The 19,498-nt window shown below is 49.1% G+C and overlaps 1 protein-coding gene across 7 annotated transcripts in view; it reads right to left on the bottom strand.

The window, feature by feature from the left end:
• Syne2 (spectrin repeat containing nuclear envelope protein 2) overlaps window positions 1-19,498 on the bottom strand; it is a 310,603-nt gene that overhangs the window by 19,526 nt on the left and 271,579 nt on the right. For 6 of the 7 annotated variants that reach the window (XM_010602996.3, XM_010602997.2, XM_010602995.1 and 3 more), the window contains one exon: window positions 7,856-8,018. In XM_010602996.3, coding sequence (XP_010601298.1) covers window positions 7,856-8,018 — 163 coding nt within the window. Of the gene's footprint in view, window positions 1-7,855; window positions 8,019-15,828; window positions 15,854-19,498 lie in introns of those variants that run through there. The other variant, XM_033766918.1, reaches the window with a different exon arrangement.

Raw genomic sequence — 19,498 nt, 5'->3', positions numbered from 1 at the left:
ATCCGACCCAGACCTCCAGACCCGCAGGCCTCTGATTCAGGCCCAGTCTGGGGAGTCCTACCACAGAAAACTAAGTCTCCAGCAGCATCTAAAACATCAGTCACAGAAACCCCTGGCCCTTGAAAGGCCCCAGGAGCCAGGTCTCTCCGACTCAGGACCTATGTGCCGTCCCCACAGGCCTCCTGCAGTGCCAGCAGCTGCACAGGTATGTCCGGCTGCCCGAGCACATCTGCGGGCTCTGGGGTCGCAGGAAAAGTCTGGGCCCCCCAAACTGTGGGGCTCAGCCAAGACTGTGGCCGGTGAGCGCGGACTCATGACAGTTTTAGAGAAGCAGTTCTCCACTTTGGGAAAAAGAATGCAGTATTCAGGAGGAGGTGATGCGTGCTCATAGGAAAAGAGGGAAAGCTTTAGGAATAACTACAGCGTCCTCAGTCATCACGAGAGAGTATCTCTTCCACCACAGCCTGGCATTCTGAGGTCAGGGGAGAGATGAGAGGGGACGTGTAGGCTTAGGCTTCCCTTGATTTCCAGATTCTGCGATAAGGGGCGGGAGATCACACCATTAACCCTCGTATCCCAGGTACACTATGGAGTGACAAAGTTAAATTCTATTCTGTTTGACAATACGCCCACCTGGGAAAATTTACAGTGCCTTAAGTAATCCACTATTAACTGTACTAAAACTATAAATCGATGTACAAAGAGATTATAAACCGTGGCTGCTACCATCTACAGAAAGGCTGCCGAGGGCCCTTCCGGGTCCCTCATTATTGAAATGATTTGGAGACAGCTGCTGACTCAGTAGGCCTCATGTTTTCTTACGCTTCCGAGCTTCGGAAAAACGCTCCGTCTGTGCTGGGCAGGAGTGAAGGAAAGAATGCCAACCTCCACCCGATCCTAACGCAGGCAGCTCCAGCACAGATCCTGAGTAACACTGAGGGCCGCCACGTCAGATTCAGAAGCGAAGGGTGACTTCCACTAGGCCACACTCAGCCCCGGGGAGAGAGATGGGCCGGGCGGCCTCTTCAAGCTCTGCTGCTCAGGGAGAACGCTGCAAAGGAGCGGGGGGTTCCCCAGGGCTTTGAAATTATTAGATTTACTCCAGTTTGAAGAGTTTTTACTGGTTTACAAAATTGTCACAGGCTTTTCGGAAACGTGTGGGGATTGACGCATGTCCCTTTTAACTATTAAAGTAATAAACCAGGAACCCTAACAGCGGTGCTAAATAGTATACTGACAACTTTAATTGGAAAATGCCCGTGACCTCACCTGGCTTCAGCTGGGTAGGATCTGGCTGAAAAGCCACAGAGACATTCTGTGGATAAATACGGGTGCCATGGATTTTACTAGATTCTTTGTGGTTATCTTACATTAATTATCCAGCTCACACTGAAAATAAAATGGCTGAAGAAAATTAAATAACATGCAAGATAAATGATAGAAAGAAATGTTCTCTAAAAGAATTTATAAAAGATAATCCACATTTTGTTTTCTAAAAAATAAAAGTCCCAAATTTTTCAACATATGACCAAACAAACAGCACAAGAAAGCAAGCCGAACTGAAAAAGCTTTTCTAGAACACTGAAGAATGGCCCACTTACTTGTGTGGTACTATGAATTAGTTACCTTGTAAAATACAAAAGAGAGTGGACTGTATTTCAAAAAGTACAATGATTTACACACGAGACAAGTAACATTATGCAAACTGAAATAACCCTACCAGTAGTACCCACTGAGACACAAATCGGAATGACAGTTTCAGAAACTGTCCAGATTCTGAGTAGCAGATTTACAGAATAACTTACAACAATGTCAGAGACTTTTTCCCATTGGATGTGGAAAGGGGTTCTGTTCATTCTGTTTTTCTGCCCCGGGCAGGTGACACAAACACAGGGCACTGAGGCTGGAAAGAGCTGCAGGGTGGTGGTGGGGGGACATCAAGAGGAAAGGGGGGAAGACCTGAAACTGGAGAAGCGAGTACGGCCAGGAAGAACGAAGATAAACAGAGACCAGAAAAAGAAAACAGGGAAACCTGAGGGGGGAAAGCTGGTAGTAGCTCTAGGCGGTCTCCATGGGAGGGGCTCGGGGGGCAAGCAGGGCAGGCAGGGCGACTCTGGGGCAGCCTGGGAGTCTGAAGCCCAGCTGAACAGGCCTATAACAGGGAGGGGACACCGGTCATCAGGGACTGAGTGGGTAAGTAAGGATCGTCCTGTATACCAACTAGCACTCTGGGAGCCACGAACCCAAGAATAAACCAGGGAGAAGTGCTGCAGACTCAGCCAAAGCGGCTCGCGATTTAAGAATCAGATGGGCAGCCCCTTTCTTTGTTTTGAAGGAGTCACAGCATAAACTTGTCTGAAGGAGCCTTACACAAGGAAGGGGCAACAAAAAGGGACGCCTACAGGGCCTAAACCTTCCCCACCAGGTCCCTAAGGAAATGCTGCAGGTGTAAGGAAATAGATTCGTGTTCTTAAGCTGCTAAGTTTGTGATAATGTGTTAACACAACACAGCAAGAGAAAATTAATATAACTGTCTTAGTTATTTTCTTATCCGTGGGACCCAAGACCCAGCACCTACAACTTAAAGGAGCAAAGGTTTATTCTGGCTCACAGTTCGTAGGCCAGCTCCAAGGCAGAAAAATGGTTCACAGCATGGCAGGCAGGAGGCAGAGGAGGATGAAGGGAGGGGCGGGGACCTGCACCCTTCGAGGTCACGCCAACAGCGCCTCCCCTTCCCCGCAGGCGCTACTTCCCAACATCACCCTCGGCTATAAACCCATCCGTGAACTCCTTCAGTGATGTGTCGCACAGCCACGACCCAGCCACCTGCCTGAAGGCCCACCCAAGAGCCCGTAACGCTTTGGGGAGACCCAACATGTAAACTGTAATATCCCACCCCTGGCTCCCAAAAGACTCGTGCATCTTTTTAGGCAAAACGCATTCAGTTCCTAAGAGCTGTCAAAGTCCTAACAGTTTCGGCATTGCTAAAACTTCAAGCCTGCATGCCTGAGAGTTAAGGCAAAAATCTCAGCTTTGAGCCCCTAAAAAATGAAAAGAAAGTTAAACACTTACAGCATACAACGGCACAAGATAAAATTCCCACACGGGGACAGAAAGGAATGGGACGAAAGCAAGACCAAAATCCAGCAGGGCAAACACTAAATCTCACAGTTCTATGTTCAGAATCCAAGGCAGTCTGTGGCAAGATGTGAACTCCGAAGGGCTTGGGCGGCCCCACCCCTGTGGCCCTGCTGGTGCTTGGGAGCCCTCACAGGCTCCTGGGCCACCTTTGCTCACTCCGGGTCTGCGTTCCTGGCTTCTGGAACATCCTGGGCTCTCCACTGTACTGGCGTCACCGTGACAGCCCCATGAACTGCCCTCTCCGGGCGCACACTGCCTGGCCGGCCGCCCAAGACTTCTGAAATCTGGGTGAAATCTGACCCCACGACTCTTGTATCCTGCATGCACCTAAAAGCAGTGCCATGTGGATGCTGCTGCCAAGGGAATTCTGCTGAGCCCCTTTGAGTCTTGCTGGTGGCTGCAGGGGCCTTTGAGTGCCTGGATGACTCTGCCACCTTCCGGAGTATGGTATCCTGGGGCTCTCTTCTCCAAACAAAGTCTCTCAAAACAAAACAAAAAGCAAACAAGCAAACAAACAAAACCAAAGTCCTTCACCTTTGTAATTTTGAGGTTGCAAAGGGTGGAGGCCCGCTGGCTCTTGCATTGCTCACCCGCCATCTTTTCAGTTGTCCTGTTCCAAAGTACATGGCTTTTTGATGCTAATCTTTCCAGCAACAAAGCTATCCTCTGATCCATCTTCGCACGCCCCAACTTTACAGGCACTTTTTTTCTGGCCAAACTCAAAACTTCTCAAAATCATTCTGCTGGGCCATTTGTTTGATTCTCAAGGCTGAGCTGGCTAAAAGCCCCTAACAGTCATTATGCCACCGCCTCAACATTAGACTGTCCTGGTATTTCTTTCACCAGATTAGTCTGCTGCCCTTAATCTCAGTTTTCCACACTGTCACTGGACATGAGAGAAATGCAGACAAATTTTCTGCCAAAGCGTAACACACACGGCCAATGCAGTCCTTCTTGCCAGCAGAAACCTCCTGAGTCTGGTCTGGCATTTCTATCAGCATTTTGGTCGTTTGAACTCTGACCAGAATCTCCTATCGAGCTCAGCACACAACATGCTATGGCCGCCCTCCAGGTGCTAACGCCAAGCCTTCCAAACCCCTCCCATAAGCCAGCTCCAAAAGCTTCTGAACCACATGGACAGGTACAGTCACAATGATCCTACTTCTCTGGAACCAAAATCTGTATCACTCAGCGTTCACTACAAGGACAGAATTAAGATACACGCATATATACATGTAAGTAAGGATTTAATAGGCTTAAAGGTAAGCTTACAATGGCTGCCTGCTGAGTCATGTGAAGAAAAACGCAAAAGCACTGTCCGTACACTGCAGGGCAGCCAGGCTCACCCTACAGCACCACCACGCGCTGTACAGGGGAAACCCGAAGGATCCAGTCACAAGTCAAAGGCCAGGAGCTCACTGCAGAGTCCCACGTGAACTCCCATCAGGAAGCCGAAAGGTCTGCGCTGCAAGGCTGGAGATGGATGTGCAAGGTGGTGGGGAAGACTGAGCTCCTCCGAAGAAACAGAAGCGAGACAGCCTCCTCGTTTCCCTTTCCACGCCATCCGGCCTAGAAGCCCACTGGTTGGTGCCGCCCACACCCAGGGTGGGTCTTCCTCTTAGGTTCATCATGCAGAACACGGAGAGCTCTGCTAAACCCATCAGCTGGGCGTTTCTTATGCAAGTTCGCGCCGCAGTGACTGCGCACCTGGCTTCCCATGCCAACACCCCACTGACTGGAAACCCTTCCGTAGACTAATCCAGGGATGAGCATCACACATCCTGATCCAGCACCTACCGAAAGCCCCACCTATGAGCGCCTGAGGCCTTGAGGGGACATCGTGACACAAACCATTAACATCTAACTTCTTTACAGTAATGCTAGTTCTGAATACGAATTCCAGAACTTTTGTTTGTAACCAAAAGGTTACAAAAAGAATTCCCTTCTGAAACAAATTAGTACGCACATTCAAATATTCTTCAAACAGCTAATTTCTCCTTCATCCACTGAAAAGAAAGTTTTATGCTAACATTGGTGCTTCTTTGTGAGAATCTGTTTTGGCAATGTCTTGTACTGAGTTAACTACTTTGAAGATAGCAGTACACAGTGTACCAACTGTTGTGCTCCTCTTATTCTTTTCATAAAAGAAAAAGGAAAAGGAATCCCATTGTGGTGATTTGGATGATGTAAGATCTAAATCTATGGTTAATGTTCACATTTTTAAAACCTGTTACAGTAAGCCACTTTGTCTTTAGTCCTTACAATACTAGCCCCGCTCCAAACACTTGTTTCATTGTTCTCAGCACTTTTTGAAGCAGATCTGTGAGTCCTGTTTCATGAATGTCTTTACAAGGTGTGATTAAAAAAAAATGGCTCGCCCTGCTGTCAAGGGCCATCCAGCGGAAAGGCAGACTCACAAAAATACTACAGTGCGCCCTCACCCACTTTTTTCACCAGGCCTGGCACTTCTGGCTCTTCCCCAAAGTCAAAATGACCACGAAGAGAAAACATTTTGAATTGATTCAGGACACCACGGCAGCCACAACAGAGCAATTAAACACATTCACAAGAGACTTCCAGAACCCCTTGAAAAGAAATGACAAGAATAACAGGAGAAGTGTGTTTGAAGTGCAGGGGAGTATTCTGAGGGGAATTAATGGCAATGTGTCTCTTACTGTAAAAAAATTATTTTAAATAACTTTTAAACTTCCGCCATATTTTCTTCTCACACCTTGAACAAGGAGGGCGCCTCAAACCCACTAGACTAAGATAGGGTACCACTTCAATATGAGAGTGAGGAAGGCCAGGAGACCCCCACTCTACAGCTCCGAGGTTGGGTGGGGGAGCCGTGGTGCACAGACCCACAGGGCTGCCCCCCGGCCAGGCTCTGGGCCTAGCAGGCAACACTCAACTCCAGCTGGTTGGAACTAGGAGCTGGAACGGGCCCCCTCGAGGAGCAGGGAAAGGGCCCTAGTGAACGGTGGGGCTCGTTTCTGTTCAAACACACACAGGTGACCTCCTCGTACTCGGGATTTACTGAGAAGTGAGATTCTGTGGGCCACCTCGCCCTCCAAACTCTGATGCATTCCGCACAGCAGCGAGGGTGGAGCATGGACAGCCAGGTGCGGCGACACAGATCACAGCACAAAGTCAAGTGCTGAAACACTCAAACTAATCCACGCTGCAAGACACGCTGCAAGACGTCAACATAGCAGCCATTCCTGGGGACAGGGACACTGAGGGGTGCTGGGGAGCTTGTGCTGTTCTGTGTCCTGCCCTGGCTGCTAAGTACAAGGCTGTATTTATAAAATTCATTAAATGAACCTTTTTGTGTGGTTATGCTATAATAAAAATCTTACATTAAAAAAAAAAACGGGCATGGTGGTGCACGCCTGTAATCCCAGCACTTGGGAGGCTGAGGCAGGAAGATTTCTGTGAATTCAAGACCAGCCTGCGCTGAGTTTCAGGGCAGCCTCAACTACATAGTGAGACCCTGTCTCAAAATACAAAAAACAAAAAACAAAAAAAAAAAAGAAAGAAAGGTGAACAAGAGAAAGGCCAAATTGTATGCTTCTGGAAATACTCTGCAGTTTAATATTTGTCACAGCTCAGATTTATAAAAAGATAACATAGTTTTCAGCCTCTACCAAAGTTAGCCAACCACACTCTAAGACCAAAGGTATCACCAGGTATTATACCATTCTATACTGAAAGATGAAATTCACCACTCAGAGTTAACAGTTTGCGAGGCCTTGTCTGCTAAAAGACTGTTCAAAGAAATTCATTCTAGTGCATCAAACCTGTAAATAAAGCCAGGACTTTTCTGTGGCTCTGACTCCATGGAGAAGGGCACTGAGATCCCTGTTATGTCCACTAAAATGTTACAGTACTTATATCAGTATTCTTTCTCCACAAAGCGAAGCCAGAACCTAGATGACCTCCAGATAAAAAGGACACACTTAAAACTTTGGAAAGTAAGTGGAAAAACCAGTATTTAAAATTTATAGCAATACTATATCATACGAGCTTGAAAGCCCAGTCCCTGGCTTGAACTCCTGGGTCAAGTGACCCCAAGAATCTGGGACAGCAAGCACGTACCCCTGCGCCCAACTTATTATTTGTTTTTCTGAAGCTCTAGCAGACATAAAGAGCACCATCACATGAACTCTCGTTGGTAGAAGTTATTTTTCACTTCACTGCCTTGCTAAAACTATGTTAACGAAACACAACGAAGGATCAAAGTTTTTTTTTTAAAAGGAGAAAATTTAAAACTCTTTATTACCATGACTAGGACCTGCATCTTAAATATTATTCAAGCTATCACACACAGAGCTATGTGAATGTTGCCTCCCACACACAAGAACACGGGAAGGCAGATGCTGGTCCTCGTGGCGCACGCCTGTAGTCCCAACACTACAGGCTGAAGTGGGAGAACTCCAAGTTCAAACCCAGCCTGGACAACTTAGAGAGACCCTGTCTCAAAATAAAAAGGGTTGGGGATGTAGCTCAGTGCCAAGGCCCTGGGATCCCAGTACTGCCAAAAATCAAACAACAAACAAACAGCAAACAGGTAATGTAGCTGCGGGAGAAACAAACTGCTATTGTGAAATGTGATCACGTGGAAACACACAGCAGACACGGGCAGGTCTGTGTCAGAAGAGATCCCTCGGACACCGCTCTCTCCTCTTACACAGCTCACTTCCAGTCGCCCTACCTGCTGCTCTGCGAGCCTCTTCTGGATCTCCTGATCGTCACAGACGTCATAAACGACCGGCTTAGACAGCTCCGACTCAATTCGCGCCAACCAGGTGCGAAGATTGCTCATGTTTCTGTCCAACTGCTGGATGAAAGTGAAGGTCTCCTTCAGCTTCTTCACCCTAAACACATTGGCAGGAGAAAAACAAAAACCCAACTATTGGTGAGAATCACAGGCCGGCAAGGGCATGAGTGGGTAAAAAGGAACCTTTATTGCTTTGATTTTTACAGCAGGTACAATTCTCATGTTACCAGATTCCAGTTCTCACAAGACAGGTGACACTTTGCAAAACTCATGTTTCAGGTGAGTTTTCAAATGCCCTTAGTCTATCCACACAAGCAGGAAGTTCTGTCATTCCCAGGCTGGAATCCCCTGAGGCCCCCACCCATCTTCCTAGGGCTCCGGAGGAGAGCAGATAGAATTCCTCTCTGAAACGACCACCCCTAGCTTCTTCTGCCCAGTTTGTCTTGGGTACGCCCAGCACTGTGGCAGACAACGTCTTTACCCATGACTCGCTGCCAGGAGGTCTGGCCGTTAGCGGTACATGCACGACTGACTGTCCCACTCGTGACACCAGCCATACGAGCTCCACGCCGGTGGGACGTGTTCAAGACGGCACACCTGGTCCACGTGGTATTCAGCCCACGATGTATGCCTCATGGGACCTCTGTCTGAGTAGGATCAGAACACACGCCAAACCTGGCCGTTTCGGGTACAGCACAGGGGAACTGGCAGCCAGAGAGGAGTAAGGGGCAGAGGAAATCCACACCCAAGCATGGCCCTCGCTGCCATTTACTGCATGACTGTCCTCAGCTCCCACCCAGCCCGAGCTGGCCTGGAGCAGAGCTAAAGAACGCAGGGACGGCACTGGGCAGCTTGAGTGCTGTCACCGGCACACTGGCCTGCTGCTGAGGGAAAAGCCGCCAGGGGAGGCCATCGCCTTTTCACGGGTCCTGAAATGAAACACCTCTATGAAGTCCGAAAGGAGAAGGGCAAGGGTCTGCCTTGGTGATCTGCAGAGCGAGCGATGCTGACCTTAACTCACAGGAATGCCCTCTAGGCCACCAGCGTCTCTGACTTAACTTCCTACGGGCCTCCTTGCCCTCCTATCTCTAACCTTTGGCTTGGTAGCCGAATCCCAGATGGGCTGGAAGGCAAGTCTGATCCAGGCCTGAAAGTCTTACCGATCCTTGCCCCACCTTGACAAACGAGTTTAGTCTGGTGATCTCTTCGGCACCCCAAGGATTAGTGGCTCCTAGGCCTCAAACCCTTCACTTTGCAAAGGGGCTGCACCTTCATTCTGGAACTTCATCCCCAGCCCCTCCCCGCACACCCCTGCAGCACCTGAGCCTCCGCCAGGGACCTGCACTCTGTGTGACTTGAATGCTCTGCCCCAGCATCTCCCCGAAGTTAGGCCAGGACTTAAGCAGACTACAGGGTTTCATGTGCTGCTTCTCGGATCTTACAATCCGACCAAGGGCACCTCTGCGATGCCTTCCAGTTCCATGTCTATTATGTTCATGATTCAAGGAAAATCCTTTCACTTCAGCTCCCCTCTCTCCAGGAGGCCTCTGAGTCTCTCACGATTCAGGGATGCAGGAGAGGCTAAGGCCGGAGCTTCAGCAGCGAGCAACCAGGGCCCGATCCCATTCTGCCACCCAGGAGCTAAGCTTGTGACTCCCAGTTTCCTGTTATCTGTAAAATTAACCGCCTTACAGGTGGCTGTGAAACCAAAATAAAAGGATGCATACAGAGCTGCTGGAATGCAATAAATGCTCAATGCATTAGCTCTTCTAGCAACTGGGACTGCTAAGCTTTCAGGCCCTGGCCCTCACAAGGGTCTTATTTGCAATGACACCAGAAAGCAGGCAGGCCAGAAACAGATCCTGTAGTTTGAGGGCAAAGGGCACGAATCCAGAGGTGAGGTCCTTGGGTTCGAGTCCTGGCCATGCTTTACCGAATTTGTATGCGGGGTTAACAATAACACATCCCTCCACGGGTAGCTGGGGAGGACTGCAGGAGATTTAAGGCACGAGGGGCACTTGAGATAGTGCCTGACATGGGTAAATGCCCAGAGACCGTGGGCATGATCAGTTCAAATTGCATTCCTATAGCAGCAAACCATCTTCAAAGCTGCAAGATTTACTGAAAAGGAAGGCACAGAATCCTGGGCCAAGTCTGCACACAGTTGTAATCTAGATCCCTGCTTTATTCCTGCCCAAAGTAGCCTGGGTAAGATATAAAGGACAGAAAGAGCTGTGGTCATCCCTGGTTGCTCTGCTACCTTCTGCCCACCCTGAACTATTTCTCTTCTGTGATGTCTGTCTGTCTGCCATGCCACCCTGCCTTGGAGACAGCTCACTATGGACTGAAACCTCCACAAACTGCGAGCTAAATAAACCTTTCCTCCCTTAACTTGTGGGTGTTGGGTTTTTGTTATCAGCAATAAGAAAAGTAAGACAAATTTGGTACCAGAGAAGGGGGGTTGTTGCTGTGACTGTACCTGACCATGTGGTTTAGGAGCCTGTGGGACTGGCTTGTGGGAAAGGGGAGGAGTTACGGAAGATTTGAAGATGCCGGCTGAAATAGCACAGAGGGGACACCTGAGGCTGTAGCCGATGGGAGATTCCGGTCAGAGCCCAGACCAGAAGGCTGACAGAAATCCTGCTGGTAAAGACCAGGCTCGGGAGGTTTCTGCTGGAAAAAAGAATTGCATTCGCTGTTGGACTCCTGACGATGTGTGTTATGCCCCGTTACGAAGTTTGTCTGCATTTTGTTCCTGTCTAGAGACTTTGCCTGAGACTGAGAAATAAGGGCAGCAGACCAATTAATCTGGCAGAAGAAATTTCAAGGCAGTCTAATGTTGAGGCGGTGGTGTGGCTACTGTTGAGGGCTTTTAGGCAGATTTATGTTGAGAATCAAGAGCAAGGAGCCCAGCAGGATGATTAAAATGTTTTGAGTTTAGCCAGAGAAGAAGCTCCAGTAGAGCTGAGGCCTGCAAAGATGAAATACAGGAGAAATAGGTCTCTAAAAAGACTAGCAAGAAAAAACCATGTATTTCAGAAGTCAACAGAAAAGACTGCCTGAGGACATCACAAGAACCAACAGGACTCCAGCTTCTGCAGCCTCAGAGTTGCAAGGGTGAAAGACGTTGCTCTGAGAAGAGAGCCCCAGAGTGCCATGCTCCAGAGAGGCAGTGGCCTAGGAAGTTTGTTCCTCGGGATTTGGTTCATAGGCACCGGACCCCTACAGCCAAGAGGGAAGGAAGCCTGGCCGCTGCTCCAGCTGGTGGCAGTCCTTGGCATCACCCACGTGGCACTGGTTCTGGGCGCATACAGAATGCAGGAGTTGTGGGGTCAGGAATGCTTCCACCCGGATCTCAGTAGAAGGCCAGGGAGGCCGGGCAGTGCAGCCTGAGAGGGCAGCGTGTGAAGCTGGGAGTACGAAGCCGAAGGTGCAGTGGGGACCCCAGAAGTTTGGAGAAGCCAGAAACGTGGATCGACTGAGGAAAACTGCAAGGTGGGAGCAGAACGAGCCCGAGACAGAAGCCATGGGAGCCGCAACCACAGACAGCACCACAGAGGAGAAGCCACCCTCACCCTTCGGAACTCACACCTTGCCACAGATTACCAGGGATGCTGAAGTAGAACCGTGGAATTTAGCATTCGCCCTGCTAGATTCTGGACTCGCCTTATTCCCATTCCTTTGTAGCCACTTGTCTGTAACATTTGGAAAGGTGCTATCTTGTGCAACTGATTGTTGGAAGCGTTTAACTTTCTTTCATTTGTACAAGGGCTTGCAGCTAAGAGTTTGCCTTAAACCTCAGAGTAGACTTTGGACTGGGAGTTTTCAGCAGTGTTGAAACTGCTAGGATTCAACGCTTAGACATGGACTAAATGCCTTTTGCATAAAGGGATGTGCATGAGTCTTGAGGGGACAAGGGTGGAAGGTTATGGCTTCTTTTAGGTGTCCCCCAAAGTCTCATGTGGTCACAGGTGGGGCTTTTCTGGAGGCGGCTGAATCTCCAGTGTGCGACTGACTCATTACGCAACGCTGAGCCTGAGGGCGCTAGGACTGAGGACGAGAGGGCTGCCCTCCCTTGCTCCTTGCTGTTTCGCTATCTTCGGGGAGCCTGAACTGTCACCCCTCTGCCATAGGCCACCCTGCTTTGGAGCCAGCTGATTACAGACCAAAACCTCTACAAATGAGAGCTAAATAAACTTTCCCTCCAACTTGTGGGTGTTGGGTATTTTGTCTTGGTAAAGAGAAAAGTAACTAAGACACCCTCCGTGGATATCCCAACCTCTTTCTTATTTTAAAGAGTGGACTGGGATGAACATTTTTATCTGAAGAGAGCCAATAAGTAACAAAATAGCCTTGGTGAAAAGACACAGACAGCGACCCTGACTTGCCAACCCCGACGCGGGAAGCCGGAACTCCTGGGGGTGGGGGGTGTCAGTCCGCTTGGCTTCCTCATGACCACACTTGGCCAATATGGGGTGCTTAAGACAAACCAGGGGGTGTGGGTATGAAGTACAGGTCAAGCACCCCAACCCCCCAAATCTGAAATGTGATATGTTCCAAAACCTGAAAATTGCCATCATCTGACATCAAGTGACAGCTGCAGTCAAGACCCGGGGACACTAAATTTGAGTCATTTTTAAGAAAACGGATGCATCTTGAGACCATAATGCTAAGTGAAGTGAATCAGACACAGAGGATTGAACACCCCGCGGTCTGCCTTCCACGAGAAATCCAAAGCATAAATGATTTAGAAGATGGGTGATGGGAAACAGGGTAGCAGACTGCATGCAGACGGAAAGGGGACCGAGGGGTATAAAGAGGGAAAGGAGAAGAGAAAGGACAGAGATGTGACAGGAATGCGAGCGTCGTGTGTCGCAAACATGTACTCATAGAAATGACATAAAATGACCTTCAGGCTATGTGTGTAGGGCACACAAATGCATACTGTGTTTAGACTGTGTGCCACCTCCCTGGTGTACCCTCATGCATACGCAGATATTCCAAAGCCCCAACGTATCTAAAGCCAACATTCTTTTCCCCTAAGCATTTTGGACAAGGGATACTCAACCTGTATTAGACTAAGTTAACCCACTCTTTAAAATTTTCTATTGTGGATATGCTTTGGTTTTTGTTTATTTGTTTGTTTGTTTTTTGAGACAGGGTCTCACTATGTAGTTGAGACTGACCTGGAACTCACTATGTAGCCTAGGCTGGTCTCAAACTCACAGCGATCCTCCTGCCTCAGCCTCCCAGTGCTGGGACTACAGGCGTGCGCCACCACGCCCGGCTGGATATGCTTTGTAATCTACACACCCTCTTCCTAACCTGGAACAGCTGTGTAACACAGTACCCTCCATCTAACGAGACGTGGGTCAGGCCTGCTGTGCCTCATGTTAGCCACTCATTTCCCCCTCGAAATAAAGCTGAGATGGCCACTCCTAGCATCCCTGCTCAACATTTGAGGAAACCGAGGTACAGGGGTTAAACAACTCAAGTCACACGGCCGTTAGAATGGAAGGGGGTTGGCAGGATTCTAAGCTGGGTAGTGTGGTCCAGGGCGCTACCTTGGGGCCTCTCATACACCCCTGCATACAATGATGTGCACATGTCGGGGTACAGGATGGGTACCCACTGGGTGCTACATTTTATGGCCCTTAGCTTTTGTGTGGCAAGGAGGTGGCCAGAAGGCTCAGAGACACTGTCCATGTTTCCCTTTCATGATTTCCCTTTAGTACGAATTTCACCATTTGCTCTGTCTTGGGTCCAGTGCACATCCCGAGTATTCAAAGATACGTGGAATACCGGCCTCATTCCCAGAGATCATGGCCTTGTAACTCAGACATTCAAAATTCAAATATAATATGGAGCCAGCGGGAGCTGTACACACCTGTAATCCCAGCACAGCAAGAAGATAAGGCAGGAGCATCACAAGTTCCAGTCCCGCCTGGGCAACTTAACGAGACAGATTTGACACAGGGTTTCACTCTGTAGCCCAGGCTGGCCTTGAACTCGAAATGATCCTCCTGCCTCAGCTTCTCAAGGGTTGGGATTGCAAGTGTGTGCCACCACACCTGGCACTATTTCAAATTTTAAAAACGGGATGAGGATGCAGCTCAGTGCAAAGGCCCTGGTCGACTCTCCAGCACCATAAAAAAACAAAACAAAAACCCCCAAACAAGCAAGCAAATATAGGAGGAGCCGCTCAGGAAATGTCTCCTGAAAGAGTGATGTCCACTCCTACCTTCTGCTTGGCCTTTTCCACGAGAGGCAGCCATGTTCTGTTTTAAAGAAAAGAGGTAAAGGCCAGAGCACATCAGAGCCCTCTGGCCATAAAACAATGCGCTGCCCTACTGTGAACCACGTGTGCTTTCCAACGAGTCACCAAAGAGCAAGGGCACAGCTTAGATGCGCACTCGGGGCACAGGAGCAGGAAGCGGCAGAGGGGAGGAAAGCAGGTCACCGAGAAGCTGCAGAGCATCACCCTGTCAGTTCCGTCCCAGCCTCTGCCCAGAGGCGGTTCCCCAGATAACACCACTGCCCCTCAGATAACCACGCACGCTTACTCCTGGAAGCCCAGTTTATCACGGAGTCCAAACCGTTCTGTTCCCAGCTGATGCAGTGACCCAAATGTCACCTCTCCCAGCCCAGGGAGCTGCGGCATCCATTCGCCCACTCCAGCAGCCGGCCTCGCGGACACCGCTGTTGGACCCATCCGATCTTGATCTAAACCTGGGGCACAGAGAGACCCCACTGGGAAAGCACAACCTGCCCTGCCCTCGGCCTCTGGTTCATTTCCACGGCTCCCGCAGCCGCACTTGTCCACGCTCTCACCCAGGAGCTCTGGGCTGACACTCCTCACGTACTGCATATACTTCAACGAATACCATTGATCTGGAAAAAAGCAGCGATTTCCAGAGCTGAATTCCAGCCAGGCCCGATGGGCAGAAATGATAAAAGCTTGAGGCGAAAGGACGAAGTGGTTTATCTGCGTACGTGTTTCCTGTGACACAAGGCGAAACAAGAACTATACCTAGGAGTAACTGTAAAAGCAGAGTTCTTTTGTAGAGATAATGGACAGAATGGAGAAAAGAATCAAGGTGAACAAAGTTGTTTTTTTTTAAATCTTAACTGGCAGCAGAGCAGAATGTAAGGCCGATAAACGCTGTTCTCCCTCCCAGAACTGTCAAATTCAAGGTGGCTTAGCATCAGTCCCACAAGGTCTGATGGAGGATTTTAAATCTCAAAGGCATAAGCATTTGGGATAATTCATATCCATGCATATGGAATGATTTACCATTTAGTCCTATTCTCATGCTAAGGAGCCTATGTTTAAATCACAAAAGTCCTAGATCAAGCATAAGTTCACAAAACACCCCTACGCCCAGGTGGATGGCAGAACAAAAATTTCTAAGGAAAACGGAGATGGTCAGAATTTTGTACCTGAATCTGTACTGAAATAAATAAATAACCAAACCTCTGTGCTGCTGTCAGTGGCTAAAAACGCTGTACAAATCCCGAACAACTGTATCTTTTTTTTTTTTTAAATATTCTAAAAACGCTGTACAAATCCCGAACAACTGTTTTTTTTTTTTTTTTTTTAAAGCTAAACATGTTTATAGCAAGATAGACAATTACTGCAAGATCTCAAAGCCCCGGTTCGGGGGGCCTGGCCATTAGGAGCCGGGAAGCCTGCGGCTCTCTGCAGCGGCCCTGTCTCCCGCGGACTCCCACTCCCGTCCATGCATCTCCGCCCTGCCTGTCGCAGGCCCACTGCAGACACGGACGCGCGAGGGAGCTGCCCATCCCCCGATGCCTCCGCAGCCACCGTCTCCATTGTAAGCGAGACCCACGGGGGCAGCGGCTGTGCCTCGGCGGCGGTCAGAGCTGAGGGCTGAAACGGCACTTACAGTTCACGAGAAAAAACCATTCCTCGGGTTTCACGACACAGGCTGCAGCGCGGCTGGCTCGGCTCGGCTCGCAGCACTGGGCACCGCCAGCAGGAGAGGCAGACACCTTCTCGCTCGCTAGCTGCAGCTTTTCATCTCAATTTTCCCCCTTCCAGTAAACGCACATCTTCAGCTCCTTGCTCGCACACAGTCTTTGTTCTGACGAGGGGAAGAAGTCACAGTGTTATCTTGGCGCTGGGTTATTTATGAAGTGCTATAAACCCAGGGAAGATTGGGGACGCGGAAAAAAACCAGGATTTCCATTCTCAAGTGAATTCCTCTGTTTCAAGTCGAAAAGAAACAAAGAAACGTGAAGCTCCCAGTCTAACAAGGATGCCCTCCTGCCCTTCCCATCCTCCTAGGGCGCTGGGGTTCCTTTCCACCCTTTGCTCTGCGGTTAGGGGAATCCACACACTCCATTTAATCCATTCCATTGCTTTTTGGAGAAAAATCCCACCTTACATTATCTAAATGGCGTTCGCGTCCGTGCAGAGGGAGAAAGTTTACCGTTCCCCGGCTAGCTCTCCTGTGCCTGGGTTTACCATAACCCTGGTATCCGGAAAGTCCTCCTTACCCTAGCCTCAGTTTCTCAAGGTCGGTCTAAGTGAGTCTGTGCAGCAGACCGCTTTAGGGTTTGTCTCGGGCTCACCTGCAGCCCTGAGACTGGATGCTGTCAACCCTTTGTCCTGGATCCCCAAGGCCCAACATCTCCACACGACGGTATTTCTACCTTGAAACTGTGGAGCCGGCACGGAAACAGACAGAAGGGGAGTTGGAGGTGGGGAGGCCTGCGTTATTACTGGCTCTCTACAATAACATAATCTCCAATTCCTTCCATACCTACTAAATAGGGAACCAGATAAAACCCAGAGCAAATCAACTGGATGCCTAGAAGCGCCTTTAGTCTTCTGGCCTTGAGAAAATACAGATAAAGCACAGCATGGTGGTGCAGGCCTGTGATCTCAGCACTCGGGGAGGCTGAGACAGGAGGGTCCCTGCAAGTTCGTGGACAACCTGGACGACAGTGAGTTCAAGGCCTGCTTAGACGCAAGGACAGTTCAAGGACAGCAAGACCCTGTCTCAAAGAAACAAAACAAAAATACAGCTAAGAGAGTACTGGAAAGCGTTATCACTATAAAAGGTGCGCATCTTCCTGCTTATTTTACAAGGGCTGGAAACAATCTTAACATGGTTGCCATGGTAAGAACTGCTAAGTTGCATGACAACATTTTAATTGCTCCTATGATACATTAGGTGGGCTTTTCACAATGGTGGGTGAAATGTGAACATCTGCTCAGTTTCTTTCCATGGATTTGATTCTGAAAGCTAGAGTGCCATCCCACGGAAGACAGGAAGGGACCATCTCCCGGGCCTGTGGCACCTTCCCTCCACCACACCGCTTAAGGATCAAGCGGAGGGGAAGGGTGCTGCCACTGCAGAGCACTGGAGAGAAGGGAAAGGCAGCAACACTCTCCTTGGAAAATATGGACGAGCAAAAAGGAAACTAAAATCACAAGTGCTCTCACGTGAACGTTCTGGGTTGGGCAGCTCTGTTAGGCACCGAAAGGTCTCATCAGCACATCCCGCTGGATGGTCTTTAGCGTCCCCAAACCCACTCGGGTCTCTGAAGTGGCTCCTCCAAGATGTAGAGCCAGCCAGGGCGACACACTAAAGACACAGAGCGACCCCTGCGCACAGAGCCCCCGCTCTACAGGACACAGCCAGGGTTTTCACTGATGAAATAGGGGGAGGGAGACAACAGCAGGTAGATTTCTGAGGCATTCGACTAGTATAGGTTTTCTTTGATTGTGATACAGGGGACTGAACCCAGCGCATTCACACTGAGCTGAACGAATCCCCAGGCCTTTATTTTCAGTCAGGGGCTTGAACTTGGGAAGGTTTCACGTTAGCCTGTCAAGGTGCTCGTGTTACAGGTGTGCGACACACCGCCCAGCTGGGTTTTTGGAAAACAGATGCAGGGGAGACGACAGAGCAGATCTTCCTCTGGCTTTAGTGCCATTTGAGGGCTGGAACCTACTCAGCTTCTTTTCAGGGGTTCAGTCCACGCTGGCTGAGACACTTTCACTTTGTATCTCTCTGTCTGTCCCCCGACATTTGTTTGAAGGAACCTGGCTACTGTAAGACACAGGATTATATGGACTGGAGGTTCAGAGAAACAAGTCCTGCAAGTCACTTGTCCCTTCTGATTCAGGTTCCAGGAGTCCCTTTTCAAAGATATCATCTAAGAAAACTTACGACAGAGGAGGAGCTAGGAACTACAATTTTTTAAAAAGTTTAATTCAGACCGCGGATTTAGGTCACCGGTTCCGCCGCCTGCCTCCCAAGCACAAAGACCCACATTTGATTCCCAGTACCAAAGCAAAACAAAACAAAAAAGTTTAATTCTTCACTTCTTCATGTAACCTGTCAAATGAGTGTAACAGTATATAATGAGTGCTTGTCACCAAGTTACATGGATGTTAGACACCTGCACCAGAGCCAAAAATGTACAGCGCTGTTCTCCTTTTTTTGTTACTGGGCATCGAACTCAGGACCGTGAGCCTGGGAGGCGGGAGGTGGTACTGAGTTACATCCCTGGCCCTATAGTGCTTTTCAATGGCCTCTTGATTAAAATTGCTAATATGTCCTCCTGAGTTCAGAGGTCACAAATACAAATACAAATACAAGCTGCCCAAGTACCCATGGCAACTGCTAGCACTCGAATTCTAATGTGTACACCACGGCCTATGTAATCCTATGTGACCTGGATAATTGCTACCTCCCAGGAAGGTTACCTCAGGAGACATTTCCTTCAGGTTTTGCTCTACAGTTTTTTTTTGCTTTAAGGATTTTAGAGAAGCAGAACACTTGACGAGGCTGAGCCCCTCTTTCCTCCCAACCGCGGTCGTCAGTAATCTACACTCAGCCTACGGCGCCCGCGTGTGATGGGCCCACGGTCACCCTGGTGCCTTCTCGGTCACCACTTCCGTCCTCACGGCCGACCTGCCAGGGAGGAGGCAGGGCTTGTGCAGCTGGATCACAGAAACTGAGTTCACAGAGGCCAGGAGACCCGTTTGTTTAGTCCAAGACTTCTGACTCTTGGTCCCACTGAATTTCCTCGCCCTGCTGCTTGTTCTCCCACTGTGGTTCTCAATCCAGCTCCCAGACCAAGGGTACTGGGCATTTGCTAGAAACACGCTGTTGATCCCACCAGGCCTATGGGATCAGAAGCTGACAGGAGGGGGCTTTTAGGGGGTCCTTCTGCCTAAGTGGGAGAAGCATTGCTTTTATTCAACAATATTTCCATTAAACTCACAATTCAGAAAATTTCTGAGCAACTACTTTTAAAAGCTAAGCTCCCCCATGAGCCTAGTCACTTGCCCTGCTCAGTACAGGCGACAAACACCCTGCCTCCCGTTCCCACCTTGAGCAGAATTTCAACTAAGTTGTTGTTGTTGTTGTTGTTGTTGTTGTTGTTGTTGTTGTTGTTGTTATTATTATTATTATTATTATTATTATTATTATTATTATTATTATTATTATTATTTGGTGCCAGGGATAGAACTCAGGACTTTGCACTTGCAAGGCAGGTGGTGGAACCACTGAGCTAAATCCCTAGCCCTCAACTACT

The sequence above is a fragment of the Fukomys damarensis genome, unplaced genomic scaffold (genome assembly GCF_012274545.1).
Source record: "Fukomys damarensis isolate Sample0158 unplaced genomic scaffold, DMR_v1.0_HiC HiC_scaffold_21, whole genome shotgun sequence".
Lineage (NCBI taxonomy): Eukaryota > Metazoa > Chordata > Mammalia > Rodentia > Bathyergidae > Fukomys > Fukomys damarensis.
Note: the sequence above shows the minus strand (reverse complement) of the source record. Positions and strands in the feature narration are given on the sequence as shown.